At 40.2% G+C, this 26,026-nt stretch overlaps 1 protein-coding gene across 10 annotated transcripts in view; it reads right to left on the reverse strand.

Annotated features, from left to right (window-relative positions):
* The window catches only part of CUX1 (cut like homeobox 1), a 283,672-nt gene that overhangs the window by 225,989 nt on the left and 31,657 nt on the right, over window positions 1-26,026 (reverse strand). For all 10 annotated transcript variants that reach the window (XM_052804541.1, XM_052804539.1, XM_052804538.1 and 7 more), the window contains exon 2: window positions 4,149-4,259. In XM_052804541.1, coding sequence (XP_052660501.1) covers window positions 4,149-4,259 — 111 coding nt within the window. The remainder of the gene's footprint in view (window positions 1-4,148; window positions 4,260-26,026) is intronic.

Raw genomic sequence — 26,026 nt, forward strand, 5'->3', positions numbered from 1 at the left:
TCTTTTCTCTTGTGCCCAGTTTAGTGACCCATGTTTCAGGTGAGCCTGGTAATAACCAGCATAGCTCAGCATTATCTAGTTTACATGGCTGAATCATAAAGGAAAGCAATGGAGAGTTATAGGTTAAACAGGCTTAAGTATTATTGTCTTCCCTCTCCATGAGTATTTAACAATTATGTATTACTTACTTACAAAGTCTAGGCTTACTCAGTTATTTGTTTTCTGATATTTTTCACTATTTTTGTTGACTAGCTTAGAAATATGCACCACTGGAAGTTTCAGATGAGCTTTTCAATGTTTAAAACGGAAACAGGTAAGCAAAAAGTAGTTACTCAACTAGGAATCTGGGTAGAAACGAAGGCAAAGTTATCAACATTAGGAAGTAACTTCCCTTTGTGCCAAAAAGTATTAACCTATGCAACTGAAATTATTTAGAGACTAAAAATAAAAATAAATTCTCAAAGATGGTCATTCAAACATTTGCTTATTCACACCAGAATCGGCATATAGGGACATGATGAATTAGACCAAGAACTTCACAGAGGTTAAAATACCCCAAAAGTATCACAGTTAGTCACAATAGTTCAGGAATTATCACTGTAAGAAAATAACCATCTGATGCAGAGTGGCAATTCACATGATATATTTCAAGATGTCTTCCAAGTAACAGTCATATAAAATTGATGTTTCAAGTAATCTCCTGACCACTCTCAGCCTTCCACACTAGCTGCTCAGGATGAAACAAATTGAGACTGAAAATACCCCAAAACATCTATAAGCAGCAGGTCTGATATAACCTCTTAAAAGCTGTGAGGAGGTAAAAAGTATTTTTGCAATAACATGAATTAAGAATCCTTTCTAAAAGTTTCTGCAGGTAACAACCACCACCGAACTTTCTGTTCTCACAAGGCTCCCAAACACGAGATACTTCTTCCCAGAGTCATCTCCCAGTATGCCAAGTCAGAAACAGTATTTTAACATTTTTAAATACCAAAAGCCCTAGAGTCATTCCTATAAACATGAAAATATTCTATTTCTTTTGCAAATCTGATAATTTGCAAGGAAGGCAGAAATGACCCAAACAGATCTGTCACATTTTTTAAAGAAAGAAGAAACAGAAGTATCCTCAACTTCATTAGTAATTTTTCGAATCCTTTTCTGCTACATAGGAGACTGCTTTCAAGCAGACATTAGGGAAAGTCTAGAGGACATCCCAGACACCAATGGACAGGAAAGTCAAGGCAATTGACACTTGCCTCCTTATTTATGGTGAGACTGGCTACAGCAGAAGAAAAGAGATGCTGGAACAGGCTAAACCACTACTGCACTGACAGGGATGCATGCAGAATGAAAAAGAAAATGGAAAGTAGATTTCTGAAACAAACTGTTACATTTAACAATTCCATCTTTGTGGTTTGGGGTTTTTTTTATACCAAGAAAGTTGCTACTTCATTGTGGAAATTTAAATTAAGCTGTATGCTGGGTTATTTATCTGAAGAACGGTTCTGCATGCAAGCTGGTTTTCTACGACAGACCTCTTTTGTTATTAAAAAGAGTATGTTTGATGTTTTAGTAACATAAACGTATCAGTCTGGAAATGCCAGTGGCTCACTGTGTGTTTCCTGTCCACCTCCAGGACGTTTTCACCGTATTGGGTAGATTTTTCAGACAAAGTTGCAGTTTTGGAAAAATTCAGGTCCAGTAGTTAATAATCCTCCCTTCTAATTTTCAACTGTTTTCCAAAACTGTCTCAGCTTTGAAAAGTATTCATAGACTTCCCTTCTTTTGGGGGAGTGCAGAAAACAGCTGAAGGTGAACACACAGTGCACAAGCTTAAACTTCTGTGTAAAGAGGAATACCAGTGAAGTTTTCCAAGGACAGTTGGACACTGCCTCACTCGGTTTTTGTCTCTTACACACCCACGCCTACCACACCAAGCACTGGGACAGGAGAGGGTGGCCCTATCAGACCTTCAACATCTGAGCTACTGCCTCCATGCCTCTGGGAGCAATAACTGCATATCAAGTCTGTTACAGCTGGCTATTATTACAGTTCGGATACTTTCTTCAAATTCTTTGATCCCATTTCCATTCTTTAATTCTGTCAGAGAAAGTAGAAGAGGAGTTAGATTCTGTTGCTGTTCAGAAAAAAAAGCTGCAGAAAGAGCATCACAGCAGAGAAGACAGAGAAAGAAAGAATATAAAAAATCCACCCAAGCTTATAAAGGAATGTGGTTTCATAGGAGTCCCAGGACAAAAGATGAGGATGTAGAATCTAGCAGAGATCCAAATTTCCCCAAACACTAGGGATGTTCAGAGCCATTGTTTTGAACCTAGTCCCTAAACGAATAAAACACCTTCCATATAATATTTTGGAAGAGAATAGAGGCTACAGAATTATATTTTGTAAAATTATATTTAAAGCCTTACCATCAAATAATTTAACTTTCCTATCTTGCTTACTGGGAAGAACTAACTGCATATCGTTTGCCACTATATCTCTTGAAGTAACTACACAGAGTATATAATTTTCCTCTGCGCATCCAACTCCCGCTGAGTTACCAAGGCCCTCTCACGATGTACTTAAAAAGTGCACTGTTGGTTGGTTGTTTTTTTTTGTTTTGGTTTGGTTTTTTTTGTTTCTCCCCACAGTAACCTTCTGCTCCATAAAAATAAAATTGGCCTAAAGAAATCATCCTGAAACACAACTGTAAACATGCTATCAGCTAGGAGCTGGCAGCTATAGCCACATTCTGAAGAATCTGCCATTTTCCTTATAGTAAAAAAAGGCAGGCAGCAGGAAACTCAATTCTTGTAGAATGAACTTAAGCTTCTAGCAAACAATTTGAAAATGTGGCCCCAGAAGTCTATTTATTTTCTGGATTTTGTACAATTTCCTATACCCTCCACATTTTTTCACTTCTCTCCTTCCTCCTCTTCTTCCCAATAGTTTGCCTGCTCCTGCAAAGGGAATCAACTCATTCCTCACCTTCTCAGAGCTATTGCACTCACTCTCCATATTCTTTTGCTCGTTTTTAAAAGTTCTGTCCTTCAAAGCTCCAGTCGCCAAGTTTTCTCTTCTTCTTCAGAGAACTGATTTCTGCCCCATAAAGCCTCCTCAGGGCATCAGTTAAACACTCCCCCTTTCCCATAAGTCACTCCTGCTCCAACATACTCTTTTCTCTCTCTGGGTCAGACCCTCCAGCATCTCTCCCTCTGTACCAAGAGGAAGAAAAGCAGCATCTGCTACTTGAGAAGCAGCAATAAGGGTTAGAAAAGCTGCCTGCTGCTTCTCTCCCAGGAATATACTTCGAAGGAACCAATACTTATGTATCGGTTATCCAGAACAGGCTTTGAAACCCTGGAACATTCCTAGATGAACAGATTGCTGGCAATCATCGGGGGAAAATAACCACAAAACAAACAAACAAGCCCTACGCATTGCTATGCATTCATTAGTTAACAAAATGAGTTTATACGTATTTTCGATTTAACTATGCATACATGTACACAGACACACACACTGCACACGCTAACATAGGCATGGAAGAGTTTAAATACTCCCAGCTTCCTACACACAATATTCACCTTTACAAAGCTTGCCTAGCATTGGTCCTGACACCTTTTACACACCACCTGCTGCCTGCGATGCACATCCTCCAAGTGGAGTTTTCTAAAGAGCTCAGCACTGACCTTGTTGCATTTCCAGTGAAATCAACAGCAAAATTTAATTTGATTTTTGATGGAAAAATGAGCATCTTTGAAGTTATGCCCTTGATATAGATTTATTTAGGCAGCAAAATGTCACTTTCTACATCCAAGTGCTAAGAGAGTTTGGATTAGTGAAGAAGTTTTTTTGCAATTCTCCAGGTTTTACATTATTACAAAATTTAGAGCAAGCCTATTTGAAGGCTAATGCTCATAATTCCTCTAAAAACATCAATTCATATTTCATTATTTACAGAATGCAAAAGCTGCCTGATGAGAAAGCCATCAAAGGTAAGCGGTCTTAGTTCAGATGGTGGACTTAGCAATACATACAAGAAAATCATGGAAACAAACCATTAGGAAAAAAAACCCCGTTACATAGGCCTAATACCATATACTACTGCAATAAACTCAACAGACTGAAATAACTTTTCTCCTTACCTCTGGAGTGTTTTTCTTGAACTCGCGACTTTGCTCAATAAGTTTTTTCCTAGACTGCTCACTTTCATCTTGCCGGTTAGCCAATATTGTTGCTGTGGCATCGAGCTCTCTCTGTCAAGAAAAACAAAACAACAACAAAAAAAAAGGAACTACAGTCAGAGCTCTGTTTCTCACAGAAATAAACACAAAAGCTCAGAGGTACATCATGTCATTTGGAATATTGAGATGGCTGGACTACAGAGCAGTACAGAACAAAGCACCAAGCTTCCAGAAATTGGACCTCCTGAGTAACCAAATGAAGTTCTACAACTTTTTTGATGCCATCTTGCAACCAAAATATCACCATTTTTCTCAAAAGCATTCACAGCTTTACCACAACATTATACAGGATAGCAGCAGTGGCATGCAATACACACCTCCTAATAATTTCCCAAATCCAGTGAAGATTACAGATCTCAGACATGTTCAAGCCAGGTTTATTTTCACCTGCCTGGTTTTTAAAGATACTGGATTTTCCCTTTTTTAGTTACTCTATGAAAAAAAATTCTGATTAACTCAAGTACTGGTTAACCTCATACTTCAGCCTAGACTGGTTATGCTTCAGTCACTCTTAATTTCAAATTACATACTGTACATAATTCTATACCGCCACTGCAATGCTCTTTTTCCATTTATGTCTTCCCTTATTTGAATACAAAATTATCATTTCCTGCTATTGGAATCTATTCCTCTTAAATTATTAGCAGGTATCTCCTTTTCCTCCCCCAAACATATCTATTTTTAATCATCTGATGAATACCAGATTATCTTCCAACAGTTTCTACTAGACTGAAGTACAGGCTTAGCCTACAGACTGTTGCCCAGCTTCCTCCAAGAGTGTTATCTCCATCCCAGTTTCTTCACTCAGTGCTCTGCTTCCAAGTGTCACCATAATAGATTGAATGGGTCACTTATCAGCACATAAACCAACAATACTCAATCTTCCATGTCAGTTTATTCCTTTTCTGCAGTATTTCCACATAACATGAAAAAAATAAAGGCTAAATCCTCAACTCAGCTATGTACATCACTCCCCAAGACACTTGGAGTTATAACCAAGAATTCCTAAAAGCGATTTGGCACGGTTTTCCCCCCTTATTAATTTGAAAGAAGAAAAACCTGGCTATGAGAAAGAAGTTCATGAAAAGTGAGAACAACATGCTAGAGCAAGACATAAAGCAGGTCTCCTCTGTGGCTATCTTCATCACATCACTCTGCCAACATGCCTCTGACGTGTGCAAACAACCCAATATTCTCCACCAGAAAACCTGCCGTGCCACTGGCATTTGTTCATAACTCAACAACCTGTAATGGACCAGACCAAAAAAACAAGCCTGGGACCTCCTGTTGGGTCTAATTCCAGATCCCCAGTAGCTGGTCAAGTCACTGACCAAGTCATCTCTTGATACCACCACACACAAAAACCACAGTAAAAGTAAAGCAGATTTGGTTACTACTAGATGGTTAGCATAAAAACTTTACCATGCGTTGGGTCATATATACTTCCCAATGGAACCAGGCACCCGGTATGGGGAAACAAAATGGGAAAACAAAAGATTTGCCTCTTCCTATTTTTGCAGAGGTGTTGGAAATAGCAACAGACAGCAGGTTCCTACATGACACCTGCTAAAATCCCTGTTCTGCAAGTTTTAAAAAAGTACAGGACTAGCAGATAAAAACTAAAAGGTAAGTCAGCTCCTGATTTTTTTACTAGATACTCTGTGAAAAACCCTAATTCCAAATTCTTAGTTACATTATGTATGGTTAAATCCTGTAACTTTGAATGACTGGATGGATGTACATGTGTTTTACATGACTCCACAGTCTGACCTCGGGGGGGGGGGGGGGGGGGGGGCGGGAAGCGCCTTCTGCAGTTTCCAACTCAAAAGGATCAATACTTTTTTCCCCCTTCAGGTTTATTACCACAAAACTAAGATACTTTTTTTTTCCCTAATAAATATATGGACCGTGGTTATCTTAATCCTTGGAAATAAGCTAAATATGACAAATGGATTTGAAGCTAGGCAGCATGCTGCAGCCAGTGACCTAAATATTGCCACTGCAATGCTTAAAAAACCCTCTATTTCTGACTTTGAAGAAAAAAACAGGGCAATATGTCCACCAGATCTTGGTTTGGAATTCTGTAACATATGTGAAATCTATTGCAGAAAAGTGGGAAATACTTAACAGTTGGATAAACCACATTTGAAATTCATCCCAGCTAAGTTTATGCAAGAAAAAAGAGCAACAGAAACCAATGTGGTTAAGCAGTACTATAAAGAGCAATATAACGGCTAAGCAGAAGGCTTTTAAAAAATATAAACAATCTGGTACGGCCAGCAACTTGGAAAACTATATTTAAAAAGGAAGCACACATTTAAAGCAAAGCAAAGAAAACACAAATCATGAAGTAAGATGGAATTTCAGTAGACCAAGGAATCAAATGTTTTGTTTTACAATATAGAGTGCTACAAAGCAACTTTACATATGGAAAAGTAGACTTTTAAAGACCTATACTTCCAAGTTTAGAGACAAGAAAGAAACAGAACTAATTAAAAAATAATAATATTTCATATTTTGTGCTATTATGAAGAGAAGTGTCAGGTGGCAAGTGAAGAATAACCTTCTTGCCCTCACTGCTTGATTTATAACCACTGCTACGATGCACTTACTATGGGCACCTTCACATTACTTTCAAAATTCCTTCTGGGACAGGTTTGGTAATTTCTCACTGCAAAACTTTTCCTTATATGACATCTCAGGCACAGACATCACCAAGAAGAAATGCCAGCATGCAACTACACTGAACTGTTTTGACACTGTGGGCTGAAGCCCACAGGCTCAAGATCTTGCCTAGTATTTATGAACAGCAGATACAGTAAGATGCAACTCCAGCTGAGGAACAGTAGATATCTAGCCCCTGTATAGAAGATACTAAATCTTCAAGCTATGTCATAGTTAATAAGCCCCAAATAAAAACTATTTGAAAAATCACTGGTTTTTTTCTTCCTTATTTGATCTCAAGAGTGTACAATGCAAGTTTCATTTATTTAAACCTAATAAACTATATAGCATTACAACCCACAAGCATTAACAGCAGATTTTTCATACTTTTGTGACTTAATCTCATGAGATACCCCAATTTTTGTAAAAATTCAACATGGCCAAAGCATTATTTCTGCAAGCAAGCATGTATTAAGGAGTAAGTAGTATTAACTTGGAGATTTCAAACCTGAGTACTGTATAACACTCAAAGGTATACACGCTTCCCAAGCTTTGCAACCACTCTCTAAGTAAATATTAAGTAAAAGGAGATGTAATACTGTACAGAAAGAAGCATATTGGGAAGTCCTTTACAGTGTAACAAACATAGGAGATCATGTCTCAGTATCATTCTCCACACCTTTGAAATCAAAAAGGTTCCAACGAAAAGCAAACAGAAACCAGGGCTCAAAGGTGTTGCAATGGTGACCTGACTACAGAAAGGATTCAAAGCCTGGAAGCTTTAGTTCCACTGATTCAACACTGGCTAATAAACTTTCTGGCCAAAAAGAGCCACCGTTCAATCGTCCCTGCAAAAAGTGAGTCACTACTTGGAGCACATTTTAAGAGAGAACAAGCAAGACCATTACCTTTCCCCCTGCCCCCACGTCCCATCAATTTAGGGCAGGCACAGTTCACACTGCTTAAGCCATAGATAACTAAAGAACTCTCTCCAGGGTTTCTACCTTGACCCATTTCAACAAATTTATTGGGGGTGGGAGGGAGGCAGTGGGAAGAGAGGAGAGTCTTAAGTGCTGGAGTCATTAAAAGCAATTCTCAGAAAACAAACATTAAAAGGTTTCTTTCATGCAGTATTGTGCTGGTTTTGGCTGGGATAGAGTTAATTTTCTTCATAGTAGCTGGTATAGTGCTATGTTTTGGATTTGTGCTGGAAACAGTACTGATAACAGCAGTGCTCACACAGAGCCAAGGCCTTTTCTGCTCCTCACCCCACAGCACCAGTGAGGAGGCTGCAGGGGGGGCACAAGAATTTGGGAGGGGACACAGCCGGGACAGCTGACCCAAGCTGGCCAAAGGGATATTCCAGACCATATGACATCATGCCAGTATATAAAGCTGGGGAAAGAAGGAGGAAGGGGGGACCTTCGGAGTGATGACATTTTGTCTTCCCAAGTCACCATTACATGTGATGTAGCCCTGCTTTCCTGGAGATGGCTGAACACCTGCCTGCCGATGGGAAGTGGTGAATTAATTCCTTGGTTTGCTTTGCTTGCATGTGGCTTTTGCTTTACCTATTAAACTGTCTTTATCTCAACCCACGAGTTTTCTCACTTTTACTCATCTGATTCTGCCCCCATCCAACTGGAGGGGAGTGAGTGAGCGGCTGTGTGGGGCTTAGTTGCCAGCTGGGGTTAAACCACAAGTATAAAAAAAAAAAAAGAAAAGAAACAAAAAAAACAAACCCACCCAACTCTAAAACTAGGAGGGTCAATCTGCTATCCACTGTAACAACAATCAATTTGAAGTGAACTTATCTTCCTTTAATGCAAGTATTTCCAGCCTCTTTTAGGCTCCCCAGAAGCCGTCCCTCTTCATTCTGCCTCTGTCACCCCTGTGCCACAGACCGTGATGGCATGGCTGCGCAGGGAGCCACAACAGGAAAGCAAGCCCGCTAAAAACACATCCCACCTTTCCCCTCCTAATTTTTGTTGCACTGAATCAGTTCCCTGTTCAGGCCCCCTCTGCAGCTACAAGGTGTTGTATCATTACAAAAGGGAGGTGGGAAAACACAGCTGGAGCAAGGGGGGGCTGGTGGAATCCCCTTTTTCAGCACCAACCTGCAATTAGGGTGACCCCAAGTAATTACAAAACTCCAGCTTCACTGAAGGCGAGTTTCAAGGTTGTTTTCTTTTATGGCTGACAAGTCTTTCTCTACAAGATGCATACCTTGATAATCACCTAGCCAGCAGGTCTGCACCACTCTTGACAGGGATGGTTTAGCACACCGGAGTCCTCCTTCCCTTTTTACAACAGGAAGCTTCAAACCAGCCCTTCTGCCGCCTCAGCCCTGCGAGCGGCTGGCTGGCATGTCTCAAAGTGGAGTTCCACAGGGTCTCAAAAAACTACTCACTTGGGAAAATGATTCTAGAAAGAAATTGGGCTTTCTTGGTTATTTATGAAGTCTCCGTTCCCCCATCCAGAAGGTGGGAGAAAATCAAACTGTATAAGCAAAGAGAACCCCATGGTACCGAGGCTGCACACTCCTGCGCCGCTCTGCTTACGTGACTGAAACTGGACTAAAAAGAATTTCTGTGAAAAGCGAAGCCAGGGCAAGAAGAGCACCCTCTGCTTTATGGACACTGCAGAAAGAAACAGGGGATAAGCAAAAAGGATACATAGGAAATGTGAATTTGGGAGCGTGATGGTGGGAAAGGTGTATGTGACTCTGCGATACAGCTCTATCACCAGGAGGGAAGACAACAGCAAAATTAGACTCATCACCTCTGGTCTGAAAAGGTGCGACAGAGGCAGAGACTGTGCAGGTCCCCATCCCCTTCCAGCAGCAAGAGATGGGCCCTGAGCAAAGCTGCCTGAACACGACAGGGTTAGGGACGGACACTCACTACGTTTCTCCATAGCCGTGCTTCCTTCTCATTCAAAGTAGTGTGAATGGAATAAATAATACAAACCAGTGTTTCCCTATGCTCTAGCCAAGCCCATTCATATGTCCAGCTCTCACTGATACCTTCTTCTGCCCTAACACTCACCATGGATGATCCTGCATCTCAGACACCCATTTCTAACAGCTATGGCCACTGCCCTGACACAGGTATTTCAGGACCCAAGAAACGAAGACACTTCAGCATTCCAATCCCCACAAAAGCTGCTCTAACATAATCTGTCATAACTAGTATTCAGTCTCTGCTTAGAACCAGTATTCCTACGTTTCACATGAAAAAAGTTACAAAAAGCTGTAATAATCATCTGCAAGTACTGCAATGTAACTATATCCCAAAATTTTGTTATTCTCCCATTTTATAATGCTTAATCCCTACTGTGTTTACCACAAAGCTCTTACACTGGAGCAAGAAACATATATCACAACTTTAAGGCTGATTTTTTTCTGGTAGACTTCTCGTCATGGACACAATGCCTAGGCTATGCCTTCAAAAGCCTTAAGCTTGGCTGCAGATGTTAACAGCACATTCTCACCATAAACCTCGTTTTACTTACTACAAGGATAGACACAAATCACAACTGCACGTAGATTGGGAATTTTCTACCAGTAAATGTAGTAGTAACCATTTCCCCTGAAATCTTGTTTCTGTGTATGTAAGGTATTTCCCTTTATCATCACTTCAATCAGTTACCCCGTCTACATGATAATCTGCTACTGAAAGGAGTTTTCAGTAGTCTCATTTTTGTTTTCATCCTCTCTCAGGATTGCATTTGTCAGATCTATCAAACCTCTAAATGTAGCTTCTTGCAATTTTTAATTTCCTATTAAAGGAAAATTTCTTGGTGCAACGATGACACCAATGTAGAAGTGTCTGGCACAACTCGGCATATGCACAGGCTACTTGTCTTGGGAAAATTTTACATTTTCCCTAACTGATATATTAGACAGTCTACCCTTGAATCTTAAAACCCCCATAGTTTTCACCTGTTCAGAAGCCTACATACTGATTGCATATGTATTTCAGAAATATTTCAGAAAATATAAACTGCTTTGCAAGCTTGATGTGGTTCTCTGGAAAAACAAATAGACATGCTCACTTCATAAAGCTCTAGATTATGACCAGGGAAGTAACCACAAAGCTGACATTGGGAATTTTTGTTAAAGTCTATTTTGACTGTAAAAAGCAAGCACCAATTCCAATCTGAAAGCACTCAGAAAGGTAAAACATATTGTAAAAATGCAACAATGGAAGAAGTTTCTTTTCTGTAAAATGAGTTCGTGTCTGCCTCGCTGTAAAGCCCCTTTTTAACACAAGCCAAAGGAAAGATCAGACAGTTCAATGAGAGTGCAACACCTCAAGAACCACAGTTCCCTTGCTTTACAAATCAGCAGTGAATGACGAGCAAATAACAAAGCAGAGACCAGAATACTTGCATTTTACACTTCTGGAGAAAAAAAAAAAATCAAAAACCATAAGCATTAAACAAAACACCTTTCTTAAGAAACAAGCATTTTGCCATTTGGCAAACTGATGCAACTACCTTTCACACGCAGAGTTAGTTAGGAAATTTCAATAAACACATTTTATTTCCGCGTACTGAAGTAATTTGACTCCAAGTAAGTTTTTAAACAAGCTTTAACTGGAACAAATTTTGTGCTCTATGCAATGCTTTTGGACAGTGAGTCAACATGTGTGGTGGCCACCGCATAAAGCAAAGAGAGAACAAAACCAGAGGTGCCGATATGTAGCTATCAGTAAGGTACCCTAACTAACAGGCTCTTAAAAAAAATAAAAGGAAAACATAAAAAAAGTTTGTTGTGGCTTTGTCTGTTCACAATAACACCAGCCACTACCACAAACGTAGGGAAAGCCTATCAAAAAATCTTGCAAGAGAGGAAAGCTAGTACTGGCTTTTCAAAATGAGCTACTATCAACATAAACCAGCCGCACAAATATCTACACCAGCAACAAATGCACTACAAGGGGAAAAGACTGCTAGTGCCAGAGCCAACACAATTATGCCTGTCTTTTCTTCTACACCTTGAATTCAAAACTTTTTAGAAAATGCAAAGAACGGGAGACTGTCCAGAGCTATAAAGACCTTAATGCCAAAGGTCTGTATTTAACAAGCTTTTCCTCTCACTCAGGAAAATAATGAAGCATTGCCTATTTGTTCCAAAAGGCAGTTTTCACCTTCCAGCATTATTTATTCCCTCTTTCCAACCTCCTCAAAACCACATGAATTCAGGGCTGAAGAATGCCTTCACAAGCCCTGACGAGCAGCACCCGGGCTGGGTCTACACCACTGGTGACAGTGGCACCGCGCTGGGGATGCAGGGATGCGCTCTGACTTCTCTCCAGAAACGAGGTTCAGGTTTCACTCATAGCGTCCTCAACCCTAACCCCAAAGCGTCTCTCCTCCTCTTCATGTTCCTCAGCTTCTACACCAGACTGTTAGTCATCTCTGTCTTCGGTCCCATCAGGTCTACTCTCACCTCATTGCTACCGCACAGCAGTAAGCGTTTGCCTCAAGTGTTGGGCAAGCTAAAAATCAGCTGGAAGGTGTCACCCAGACCCCAGCAGCACTTGCTGCTCTCCGCATCTCTCCAATTCTGCTCCTCTCCAAGCCTTCTTTAAAGGTGCTCTGATGCAGATGCTCTACTACCCGTGCCACAGTCTCTACAGCGTTGTGAAACCATCAGCTTCCATTACCTCACCCAAAGACCTTGCAGTTTGGTTTCAATACGTGGCAAAAAAAATCTGTCAGCAAACCTATTCCATCAGTTACTTAACACTCTGCTAGGTTCTGCATTTCAGTTCTTTACACTTTTAAAGGACATAAATTTCCCAAAAAGTAAATGCAAGTGTTTGCTGGGGAGAGGGCTGCCTTATTTTTGAAAACGCAGCACGTCCACAACCAGCCTGCTGCAGCTCCCATCCTGGTGGGGTACTGCTTACAACTTCACTGACTTCCCACACATTAATTTTCACACTCTTCCACTTAAAAGCAAAAGTTCAAACTAGTTGCTTCAATAGCTACAACAGAAGAGGCCAAAAAGTAATGAATTAATTTAAACGTTGCTGCAGTGAAGCTTCCCAGAAGGTAGGATTTCAGACAGATAACGAGTGTACAGCACGAAGCAGCAAGCGTTGCTCCAACTCGGAGCAATCTGCTCACCCATTGTCTCCTCGCCACGCAGTAAGTCACATTACAACCGTGTAAACTCCTGCTTCCCTGCCCTATGCAGCTGATGGCTTTCTACATGTTAAAGTTGTTAGCTAATCACGTACATGCTGGTTAATTACTTTGAAAAAAAAAAACAAAAAAATGCCTCAGCTTAATATTTGTGACTTTCATAGCAGCTAGAGGGTGGTGGGGAATCAAACTACATCTTCTTCTGCCAAGTAAAATACATTATGGGAAACCAAAGGAAACCCACTGTTGCTTGCAAAGACTTTGCCTCGGCAAGACACAAAGTAAAATACATCTGTTTGACCTTCTATCTTGTTAGTTGATCAAAAGCTGACCAAGATGCAACGCCAGCAGCCATACTCACCATAACTCTTACCACACTACAGCAGACAAATTACCCCTTCTTTTAAGTGGCAACAGAGAACGCAATAACCACACTGTCGAGATCCCAGCACGCTGGGTCCCACTCGGGCCACGCTGCCCTTCTCGCCCCCCTCCGCTTTTGTCACTGCCAACAGGACCACAGTAGGTCGGTCCCCTTCACAGCCCTCCCTGCATCCACACCAGCAACAGTGACTGGAAAAGCTGCACGTGGGAAGGACAGTGAAGGAAAAAACAACAGTCTAATCGCGTTTCTGAAACCAGCAAATCATTAGGTTTTAGCTAGGAGGTGCACAGCATCCATGCCCTGTAAACCACATTTTTTGTAGGCAATTTGTAAAAGAGCTTTGGCCCTTAAAAAAAAAAAAAAAGCCCAATTAACTGATGAGCAATTACAAACTACTTAATGCACTATTCTTATCATTTGTTTCAAGCCACTAATGCAGCAGCCACTGTGTTCAGGTGGAAAGGGATTACGCTGCCATTTTGTAACAAAACACTGTCACTAACTTCAGCTAATGTCTTACTTCCAAGTAAGATCAGATTCATGAGTTACATTAAATAATTCTTTTGACTATAGATCAAAGCAAAATGTAGTCTTGAAAGAGTGGTTTAAATAACAAAAGTTCAACCCTTTAACTAAGCTCTTGTTACATCATTTAAAGTATTTAGTTACTCCCCTTTTCAGCCTAAGCTTTGCTAGTAAATGAAGCATGACCATGCTTTAAGCAAGACACATACTGTAACACAGACCAGGATTTATAACTTGCTATACAGTTTGCCACCAATAAATCAATAATACATATACACACACAGTTTTGTTTCAGTGCGAGTTCTGGGAACTTACTGCTTTAAAAAAATAAACTTAAGCTTTTTTGTTTTGTTTTTATTCTAAATGAAAACAAACTCGTTGCTCTCATTTTATTTAACTTCACCCAAATCCTAACTACACTGTCATTTAGAACAAAAATTTACAATTATTTTTCCTTTGACAACATGTGTTATTAATTTTTAGGTTTTTTTAACATGGTTAACCATTACAGACAGACCAACTGAACATGCTGAAGTCCATCACAACCACTCAATAATCTTTCAGTCTCCAAATGCAATCACCAATCTGAAAGCTACTTAAGCTGTTTCCTAACATTCGGACATAAAATATTTACCAACAGAAGTATAAATACACACTGAAAAAGCAACCTAAAAATACTTTTAAAACCACATTCCAACAAAGTAATTCCTTGAGAATGGGAAAAAATTACCATGGACTTGAACTAGCACACCACCTCATGTTTCACTCCCTTCTCATGTTTTTGGGCATTGCAGCAGTGGTATAATAGATGCATACACTATCCCGTCATATGTATGACAAACATGGTTTGGAAAGATGGGGCTAGTCTTAACTTGGAATTTCTTGGTACTAGGTTAAAAACCTTAACAACAGGCACGTGCACCACGAAAAACCTACAAAATACATCTTGAAAATGTTGTCCAGCGACTCCCCTCTAGCAGGCTTAATTTCACCTGCCCCTTCTACTGCTGATCAAGGGACATGTTTAAATGCCGACACGCTCCTTCACTGACGGTCTTTTTTCCGCTGCAGAAGAGCTGTATACCTGCTCCACCGCGCAGCTGCACAGCCAGAGGGGCATCAGGCACAGGACAGGGACCGCAGCAGTTTGCAGAGGAAGCTGGATGGGGAACTTGTATTGAGAAATAAGTAGTACAAAAACAAGATCAGAAGAAATTTACTGGCAAATGAAATTGTTGTTTGATAAACAATTTAAGCAGGAAGAGTATTTGGCAGAGTGTTTTCAGAGAACGGTCCTTGACTCCTGACTAACATGCTTCCTCCCTTGGTCTGAGTTTGTTGACTTTCTGGGCATGCTGTAAGGTTTATGCCTTTTCCCATGATGGGAAAAATACAGCTTTTTTGAGAAGTTGCCTGTGAATGCAATTGGTGGATGTTTTCTAAAAAATTATAGATATAAATAGGAAACAAGAAAGCAACATTTTCTTTATTTAGGTTTTTGCTACTACTAAAGTCCCATTCAGGCCTCTTAGTATTCCTTCAGGTCTAAACCCTAAATAATGACTCAGCTTGGCATGATAACACACAACGGTATAAATGTATGTCTGGCATTTAATACCGATAGCAAGTATTATGTATTTTGGACAATTAAATGGAATACCAGGTTTTGAAGCCTTTCAGAAAATTTTTATAGGTTTTAATATTTTATCTGGACAATTACAGTTCAGTCTAAGTATCACACCTTACACTGAACTGAAATCAAGAGGCAGAGACGGTGGAATGCAGAGAACGCCTTTTCTATCTAAGTGTTTCCCAACAACATATTGCAGTACTTAGTTAAGCTCATTTTCTGTGACATGAAAAGGAAAATAGCAGAATTGACTCATGAAGTAAAATTAGCTGATGTACAGTCACAAGGAAGCTGGCTTGGAGGTGACAGCATGCATAACAGCACATAACAAAAAATAACATGCTTAATATTAATAATGTTGCAAGCTAGTTTAGAACCAGAAGTACTATTCTCTGTACGGTATTTTTAATATGGACTGTCCATTTTTTTAAATCAGCATTTCTAGTAGCATACCCTAAACTGTATATCAGGAATTATTATAAAGGCCTTCTAGAAATCATGCATTAACAAAGGCACACATAAAATATTTTTTACGTACTGCAAATCTGGCATTTAGAATCAGTAAAAGGCATGCCTACCAGGATGAACACTGAACTACGGACAGCCAATGTCTAGTTGCTCCATGAACACAACTAAGGTAGATAGTACAGCTAAAATACTTTTTTAACCATAAAAAAGTTCTTTGGTGATAATTTGTAGAATTCCCCCACTATTCCCTGTGACAAGTCACACCAAAATGAAAACAACAGATTTAGCTGCAGTGGCACTGTCAACCTTGCTATGATACACTGTCACTAAAAAGTCCTTAATTTTGGCTATCAAATACAATTTCAATTTCTTGCACTTTAGAGCAGTAAAAACAATTCTGTGAAGACTCTGTGTTTACAATCCCTCAGTAAAGAATGCAGCTGTCTCAATCAATGCTGATTGTCTGTTAATTAGTTCAGTTTTACAAGCTGATGGAACAGATTACTTCATTCCCTCCCTACACACAGAAAGAAACTCTACCAATACAGTTATCTATGATACAGTAATTTTTGCTTCCCGGCAATTTGTGGAGGTAGATGGTGTACTGGGGATGCAAGCGATCCCTTTACCAAGAAATCATTTACGTTTGTATCTTTTCAAGGGACTCCATCATACAGTGATTTTTCAGTCCATATATATACACACATACATATCTCTCTCCTGTGAAAATTGAAATAAAGAGCCACACTTTCTGATACAGTGCGAGTACCTCCCCTCTTTTTTGCTGTGACTGAAACCAAGTCCAGAGTTACCCAAAGTCCTTTAGGAACAAAAGTCAGGTCCTCATTAATAATTTCCTATCTATATTATGTATTTAATCAGAACCACATTTTTGAACCAAAATCAGCGTTCAAATTTGTGACCTACAGCAGCAAGCTAAAGGTTTTTAGTGAACAGTTTTAAGTTGCTATCGCCATCCGTGTGCTTTTCAGACAAACCACAAATAAATAGCTAGATTACCTCTGAGCTACTCACTCTCAGATTCACTGCCTCCAGTATCTCCATCTTTTATCTAGACACTCTTGAAGAAAAGCCAAGTTTTAGCTTTCATATATGCAGACGACAGTGTTGGACGCCCTCATCGAAATGTCAGAAAGCACTTCTGTTGAGAAAACCGATGAAATACTATAAAGCCCTAGGCCTGACAATATGAAAGTTTGATCCAAAAATGCCTCTTTTGAGATGATACAACATGCTACACATTATATCAAATAATAAAAGTTTCACTTTGAGACTGGCTTTTGTTCTCTCTCAGTTTATATACTTCATGATTAGAAAAAAAGAAAAAAGCGTTCTAGGTAAAGAACATCTATGTATTCAGAAGAAAACGCATTTCTTGTATGAACTGAATATGTAACTACTAAGCTTACTGCAGAAGAAGCAAGTGAACAAATATGAAACTCCACAAAGCCATGGAATTATTAGACCACCAGAGCTGGTTTTTGGCAGTGTACCTGGCTGATAAGTACAAAGGATAATCTAAATAAAACAATAATTCTTCTACACAAAGACATCTATAGACATCTGCTTCAATAGCAGCATCGCAGAGATCCTAAAACCTCTGAATGCTTTTCAGAGTTCAGTATTTCAGTATACAAAAAAATATGAGAGTTTAATTTTTGCATTATGAAGACAGTCATCCAAAGTGGATCACTGAAAATGCCTTGCAGAAAATTCTCTGGATCCACATAAACAGCACTCGGGGAGAAAAAGTTTGAAATGCAGCAGTCATCTCACTTCAGAGATGTTAACCTGAACAATAAGGGAACCAAGATCAACAGCCATTCAGCTGAAGCCTGATTATTTTTTCAGCTATTGTTTTTCACTTAACTGTAGATAAATCATATTTCTACAATCCTCTAAGCAAAGGTCAAACTCTGCTTAAACCCACCACAGGTTTATTCTGCTTTCCTGCCTCTCCACTTCTTTCACATCACCCAGGAAAAAGACATTTAGAATATGATCCTGGCTTTCCGAAGTTCTTATGCAGACCAGAATAAAAATGGATGGGGGATGAGGGGGGTGTTGTTTGTTTTCATTGTTTGTTGGGGGGGGTGGGGTGGGTGGGTGTTAAAAAAAAAAAAAAAATTCTCCTGATACTTCTTTGGGATTTTTTGTTGTCTGTCCCATTCTGCAAGCTGCCTTACCCACCCAGTTTTGAGGACAACTGGTTGGCTTCGCCATTTAAACAACAAACAAGCCACCTTTGCTAAACATGCTGCATCAAATGCTACATTTACTAACGCGGACTTGACTATTATTGCTACAACACTCAGACGCTTCCTTGGCTTTCATGTGCCAGGGTACAGACAGTTAACAACCCTGGGAAGTTTCACCCAAGTTCCTCCTTGAACCGATGCCATCCACTCGGCTGCCTGATGTTGCGACATCCGAGTTGCATCTTTTCCCACATGGGGACGAAGCAGAGCCGCAGAGCGGTGTGAGAGAGACTGCGACCCGCTGCACGCCAGCTGTGGCCAGAGGCAGGACTTCAGCCCCCCGTGCAATCCGTCCAGGCACTCACAGTAACATTAGATTCCTATTAGAAGAGAGTAATTTGGAAAGGGATTGCTAGATGCTATTTGATGTAGCACTGCAAATTAAGCATTATCGGTAAGCCCTCGGAATTATTTCCCACAATGTCTCTGGTTATATTAGTAACGTTACTATAAATCAATCTTTTAATTTTTGTGCTTCATGTGCAGCAACACACAGGGTTCTGCAGTTGCAGATGAAAAATCTCACAAGGACTTGCCAACCTTTCCTCGATCTCTATCGGTACTCAGTGGGACACATGCTTTAGAGTTTAACTTGCGTAGGTTTGCTGTGGGATGAACTCTAAAATGATGAAAAACGTTTGGGAAAAAGCAATGCATGTTACGCCATTTACTTTTTCAGGGCACCACCATTAAAGAAGTTACAAGGCAAAACAACCACCTACACATACTTTCTTACTTTTGTTGAAAACCTCGCTTGATTTGTTTCTGTATCTTTCATGCTTTGTATTTTACACATTTCTAGACAGATTATGCTCTAGAAAATTGTCTGGGAAAGAAGGGAAGAGGGACCTACACTACAAGGTTAGGAATTAATGCTTTGAAAGAAGTACAGTTTCTTCTGTGCTACTGCCCAAACAATAATAGGGATAGCAAAAATAACCAACAATTAAACTAGAAATAAACCCAGAACACAGACTCCTCCTTGCCCATCTATTCACAGGGACTGCAGCAGTCCTGCACTACCTTGCCCTGTTCCTTCATTACCACATGTAGAAGCTATTTAGAGAAACGATGCAGAATGCCTTTTCTTCTTTCGATACTCCTGCAGTGTACCCTAATCCTGTGCTTTAATCCGGCCCTTTGTGGGTAAGGAATAAGCCTACTTCTGCATTTTAATACTGACTATACACATCAGGCCAAGTTCAGCTTCAAATACCTTTATACAAAGTGCCCTAAATATTCAGCCAAAAAAGAATGACAAAATTGCACATTACTTTCGTCATTATACACTCTCCTTTACCGTATGTCTAAGGTAAGCAGAATGCTATCTACATAATGGATTCAGCCCTAGAGTAAGTCTGGACTGCCGAGGCTAGTGAACCTGAGGTAACACTCCATCACTTATTTACTGCATCTCTAAAGCATTTCAGATTCTAAGCTGAATATATATTTCACACAGTACCAAAACTTTTAAATATCCACAGGAAGATTTCATTTTTATAGGCAATAAACATTAAATCTAAAGGACTGGAACATAAAAAGTGTTTTAATACCATATAAATCACCTTTCCCTAGACAGAATAAATCTCTGAAGGTTTTAAGGACTGCAATATAAATTTTTATGGCAAATTATCTACATAGGAATTACTTGCATGAGATGCACTTTCACTTCTCTTTCTCATTTGCATAGTGCTGACAATCTTTTCAATCACAACATTCAATCCAATTTGGAAAGTCCAGAACACAATGCACAGAAATGCTAGGCTAAATGCTGGGTGGTTCCTACTTCTCTTCATCAAGATTCTTCTGACTACTACTCTCTCTATCAAATAAGAAGTTCACTTTGCAGAGATAACAACACTAATATATAAAAATTAAGGCTCAGATGAATAGCTACATCCTCTTTCAAAAGAATTTGTGGGCTTTTCTAACACAGAAGCCCTGCTACTAGCCCTGACAACTAAGACGAGCTCATTTCATGCTGCGAACAACAGCTCTCTAAAGCAAAGAGTAACAACAGTCTTAACTGGGAGGGTTTGAATTGAGGAGCAGCAGCCAAAATTGCTCTTGGGGATGCTCAGAAGGGACATTTTCATTGTAAAGGTGGTACAGCACTGAAAGGCCATGACAGGGCCGGGGGGGGGGGGGGATCTCCATCCATAGGGGATTCCCAATGCTCTGCTAGGACAAAAACACAGCAGAGCTGACCTAGTAAGGGTGACAGTCAAGCAGGACATCAAGCTAGAGACATGCTGGAGATCTCTCCCATCCAGCGTGCCTACAATGCTAGGTTCTTTCCTTTGGATGCCTCCAAAGGAGACTGACTGTAATGAGACGACACCCCCAGTCAGATTTCAAAAAGGCTCTGACTTCCAACTAAACAGTTAATAACTGCAGAAGGTGAGAGGCTGATTATTATCCACAGTGAAACAATAAGCGATCACTCCTGAAAACTTCTGTCCCAGCCTGTCGGCATAAATACTTCCTCATAACTAAAGCAGAAACACGCACAAGATGTGTAATTCCCAAGTCTCCAAAGCACACACATCCTCAAAGGACAGGCACTGTAGAGGTGTGGTGTACCACTGTTACCAAAAATACTTTGGTTTATTCACCATTTCATTACAGCGAAAATGTGCTGACAAGGATTCTCACAGAAAAGGCCAGAATTAGTTCTTGGAAAACCTCCTGTTGCCTTGGAGTCAGGTCTAAAACGTGTTCAGTACTTCACCGAATCCTCCCCTCGAGGGAAATCAGAGTAAATACAAAGTTAAAGCACCTGAAGAATAGCAAAGTCCCAAGAAAAAAAAAGTAGGAAGTTCGCAAAAAGAGCTAAGAATAGCACTGCATTATTTCCAATGTATATTTCCCTTAGAAAATATTTTCAGGACTTCTGTACTACCAATCAAATTAAGATAACACAGCAGAGGAAGAAACACAAGTCAGTTCCCAGACGGTTTCCTATGCTTCAAAGGTATTTACTTAATAAGTACCATGTATGGATAAAATGAGATCATCAACCTAGTCATAAGATGGTTCTCCAAATTTTTAATGAAATCTTGCACTGTATGATTTAAAGAGTGATCATTTGTGCATGCTGACTACAGGAAGCATATGCAGCAAGCTTGATTGCCAGAATGCCCCAAGACATTGGAGGGTTTAAGATTACTATTTGAGAAGGGGAGGGAAAAGTCCATTGAAATATATGAAAGTCGGTGACTTGCAAAAGAAAAAATTACGGGGTCATTTCCAAGACACAGAGTTTTGGCCAATGAAATGAGGTATTTGCTTTCTATCTGATGAAGGAGTGAAGTGACATTAAGCTTTCTTCCATGTGATTTCACAAGCTTTTATTACTTTCCTGAATTATCTTTGAATCTAGAGGATGGAATATTATTTTCTTTTGAAATACTAGGTTGTTGCTAGTCTTCCCACTTGTTCAATCCACAAAACCTATTAACATTTTCAGTAATTAATGCTAATACTTGAGAAAAAAAGCCATTGTGTTAAGAAATGCTTTAACAAGATCAAGAAAGAAAACAAGTGCTTCTCAGACTGTACATAATTTATTTTGCTACATGATAATTTTTTTTCCACAGAAAACCAAGTAGGGACTATGTATCACTGTGTTCCAGTACTCATCTTCAGTCTTCTGTTTTCCCTCTTTCCCTACGAGTAATACTGTGCAAGTTTTACAAAAACATTTATTTCCTTCGCCACAGAAAACTACACACTTACATAGACCATCTCCTCTCTGAACTTCCCTTTCTGGGGGGGGGGAAGCTTTTGGGCTTTTCTCTGCCCCCAGTCGCAAGCAGTTTGGTGGAAGGGAGCTGTCTGGGATTTTTCTTTTTAATACTTTGAATCTAGATTTATTTTTAATGAATTGGGCCCCTGCAAAATATGAGAGTTTAAAACGTTCCAGGATCACACATATTGCTGCTGGAGACCCACAATGACGTAGCTTTGCAAGGGGGATATCAAGACTGGCTCACCTGGCTCTCCATACAGTGTAAGAGCACACGGACGAGTTCAACGCGTGGGAGCAAGAACCAGGACTTCCCTTTAAGTCAGGCTGATGAACTTCATAATACTGGAACCAAGACATACCGAACTGGAAAGTTTGAGTCAAGTTGTGGCTGTTTTCCCAAACAGATCATGAAAGAATATTCAGCCCTAAACTCAAAGCAGCCCAACTATGCATTTTATAGGATATTTATCTATGAATCAGCAGATCACAGACTTGAAGGCCAGACATCTTCCCACTCTAGCCTTTAGTCACTCAATCAGGAGAGCCAAGAAAGAACTCACTGAAGAAGTTTTCACTGGTACTTTTCAGGAAAAAAGGGGTAAAGAAAAAAAAAAAAAAAAAAGAAAAAAAAAGAAGAAATAAGGAAAACGACAACCCTGAAGCTAGCAAATAGAGAAATTCCAACAGGAAAATGCAGGGACCTGAAATGCCAAGGCAAACACCATGCCAGCTGCTTTGGGGTAGGGTGGAGGGTATCTTCAAAATAACTTACCTTTTCAGTAGTTTGAGCTTACAGTCAACCCCCCTGGCCTAATGCATCCAACCAAAAGGTAAGTGAATTTGTTGAAAAATGAATAGTTTTAAAGATGAAATGAAAGCTGAAGAAAGGTTTGGTACATGGGTCAAAAGGGGCCCTTCAAGCCCAGAGTTAGGAAGAATCGCTGAGCACAACCTGCACTTGATAGTTGTGACTCCATTCCACCAGCCCCTCTCCTCACGTAAACCCACGCTACGTTCCTTCTACAGAGTGAACCCGCCTAGGAAAACCATCTAATTCAGGAAAAAGCAATAAAATCCACAGACCATTGTACATCCTGCTATAATTTGGTGACAGAAGAAGGCATAGAGTGCTCAGTACTTTGGGAAATAAATTGTTACTGTTTACTAAATTATGGTTTTGCTATTATAAGTTATAGTCATTTGAACTTAAATATTAGTGAAAAATAATGCAAACATACGTCTGCCCACAGGCACCAACCAGTAGTTGGGAGTTGGCTCCCGAGTATGTCTGAAGACAGGCTGCACTATCCCTGTGCCAAGTGCACGGGGATGGACGGACGGGTGAGGTTAGAGGGACCAGGGCTTGGACTTGGTTTGCTCCACACAGTTTTGTGCAAAGGCTACGTTTAAGTGTCCCCAGCAAGTACCATTACTGGAGTGTGGGCCCCAGACTGGGCAATATGGGCACAGATGGATATGACAGAACTTTAACGTTGGCACCTTCTTCAATTACTTACCCTAAAATAATGTGGTTCTTTGTGGAAAACTGTAATCCAAAGCCTAAACCACAAGGTCTTTCTGGATGGTACTAACAAGACCATAGCATCTGCTGTCAAGTTTAACGAGTTCCCCCAAAGCTACACACAAACCTCAGATAAATCTGTAAAACAAAATCTTTTCCTTCTGGGTATAGGTCAGTTCCAGAGTTAATTGACTTCTTCAGACTTTGCCCCTAAGGGATGCCTCAGCTACAAAGCAGAAGAAATGGAGACACATGGCATATATACAAATGTGCTGTCAGAGGACTCTGCTACTCAGAACATCAAACATGTTGCCCCACAGAAAAGATGAAATTTTTACTTCAACCCTCCCCACCCCAAAAAAAGGCTTTGCAGTGACATCAAGATCCAGAGAGGATACCCGGTTACTTCTGAGCAACTCATCTGGCTTGAGTAGGATTGCTCAACCATATGATCAAACTACATTATTCCCCTTCAAATATATGCAGCAACTTTTCCTCAAGCAGTTGTTCTCCTGCATGCATCAGGTAGAAGGTAGTGTCCTCTGGTTCTGAGGAACAATCCAAACGTTTCATCACCTACACACCAGGAACTTCCCAGACTTCACGTAACATCACAGACCCAGCAAAAATATCCTGCAATCTTCCTGGCACAGGTATGTATTTTTGATATAACATCAGAATTAAAAGTTCTTCGTAAGGTTCAGGGCGTACTGTTCAGTGCTTTTAAAATACCTATTATCATCTAAAGAAAATCGTATTTCTGTAAGAGTAGTAACATGCTCTGCCCTTGGAAACCTTACACCGCTGGGCTGCAGCTGACTGCTTAGACAGGACTCTTACGATGAAAACCCTAGGCCAGGCTCAACCCTAGATGGCACTGCTTATCGTTCATTGGTATGTTCCTCGCTCGGCTACAGGAACCATGCCAACGAACGTACTCATTGTATCACAAATTATACATTCAAAGGTACATGTTGAAACCTCAGCCACGCTGCACGAGAGTAGAGGACCTACAAGGCTGCCGTGCCCCTCTGCAACCATCCTGGGCCGCGGGGCTGAGCAGCAGCCCCCCTTTCAGGGACGCCATCTCATTTACACGTCCCAGTGCTGCCATCACCTTCTGCGTGAGTAAGGGTGTGACCAGGGGACAACCATTCGTCAGCCACCAGATCTGAGTATAGGGAGCTGCTCCTGAAGAGCAGGTTGATAACTGCATTTAGACATGAATATCAATGGGAATGCCCGGCTCTACAAAGCCAATGAATAAACTCCCAAACTGGTTTCTTAAATAATTTACTGAAAAAGATACCACCACAAAAAAAATAATACCCTAGAAACCTCTGTTATTAAGAGACACCACAAACACCGCTGTTCTGTACAGCAGAAGGTGCTGAATTGTATTTTTTAAACATTATTTCTCAAATGCAAGCTAGAATTACATATTTAAATCACTGACAAAGAATTAAACAAGATTTGATAATGGCTATTTTCAGAATACCCCATAAGTGGCTGGTGCTTTTCAGGTAACACAGTCATAGCCTCAATGTTAAGGCACACACCCCTCTTTTTTTTTTTTTTTTTTTAAATAGTTGTCCACTTTTCTACAGAAGCAAAGGATTTTACGATTTCAGGACAGACTCTAGGGTTCTCATTATTTTCTACAGAAAACTGTGAAGTAGGAACAAACGAACCCTCTCCTGTTGCTGCCCCGAAAGGATCTCACCCCAGCTGACAGCACAGTGCTCTGCCCTCTGATTTTAAGAAGTCCCCTTGTATCTCTGGGAATCAATCAGCAGCGCAACAGACAGCATCTCAGGGCACCATTTGAGAAGAGAGAGAATTTGTTGTTCCCCCATCACATGCAAAAATTAAGAAAAGGCACTTATCAGTATGCTTTTTATAACCTGTGATGTTGTTAAACTGTCACAGATTATTACAATTTCAGATAGATTTGATAATAGTTTTGACATAAAAACACAGGTACTTTTTTGTTTTCGGGAGATCTGAAATGACAAATGAACCCACTGTCAGCTCACAGTCTTGCCGATCTACTCCGATTTATGTACTTCTTTCTACTGTCAGTGAGCCAAAAACTGGGGAACAATACCTGTAAGGGTGACACAGTAAATAGGAGGGACTGGCATCTTGCTGGAAAGCAAGTCAGGAATGCTCTCTTCACATGTTCTCCACTCCCTCCTTCCCTCTGCACTTCAACATTACCCATTATCAAGGGTTTTTTTGTTGCCAGCAAAAGAAACTGGTAAGGAAAATGTGTTCATTACTACTCTGTTTCCAAACCAGGTTTAGTATACTGAGATGTTGATAAAGGACTCTGTTCTAGATGCCAAATTTGAGAGAGAATTCCAAGTTTCATTTTGCACATAGTAATCAGTCCTTTT

Source organism: Harpia harpyja, chromosome 12 (assembly GCF_026419915.1).
Source record: "Harpia harpyja isolate bHarHar1 chromosome 12, bHarHar1 primary haplotype, whole genome shotgun sequence".
In the NCBI taxonomy this organism is placed as follows: domain Eukaryota; kingdom Metazoa; phylum Chordata; class Aves; order Accipitriformes; family Accipitridae; genus Harpia; species Harpia harpyja.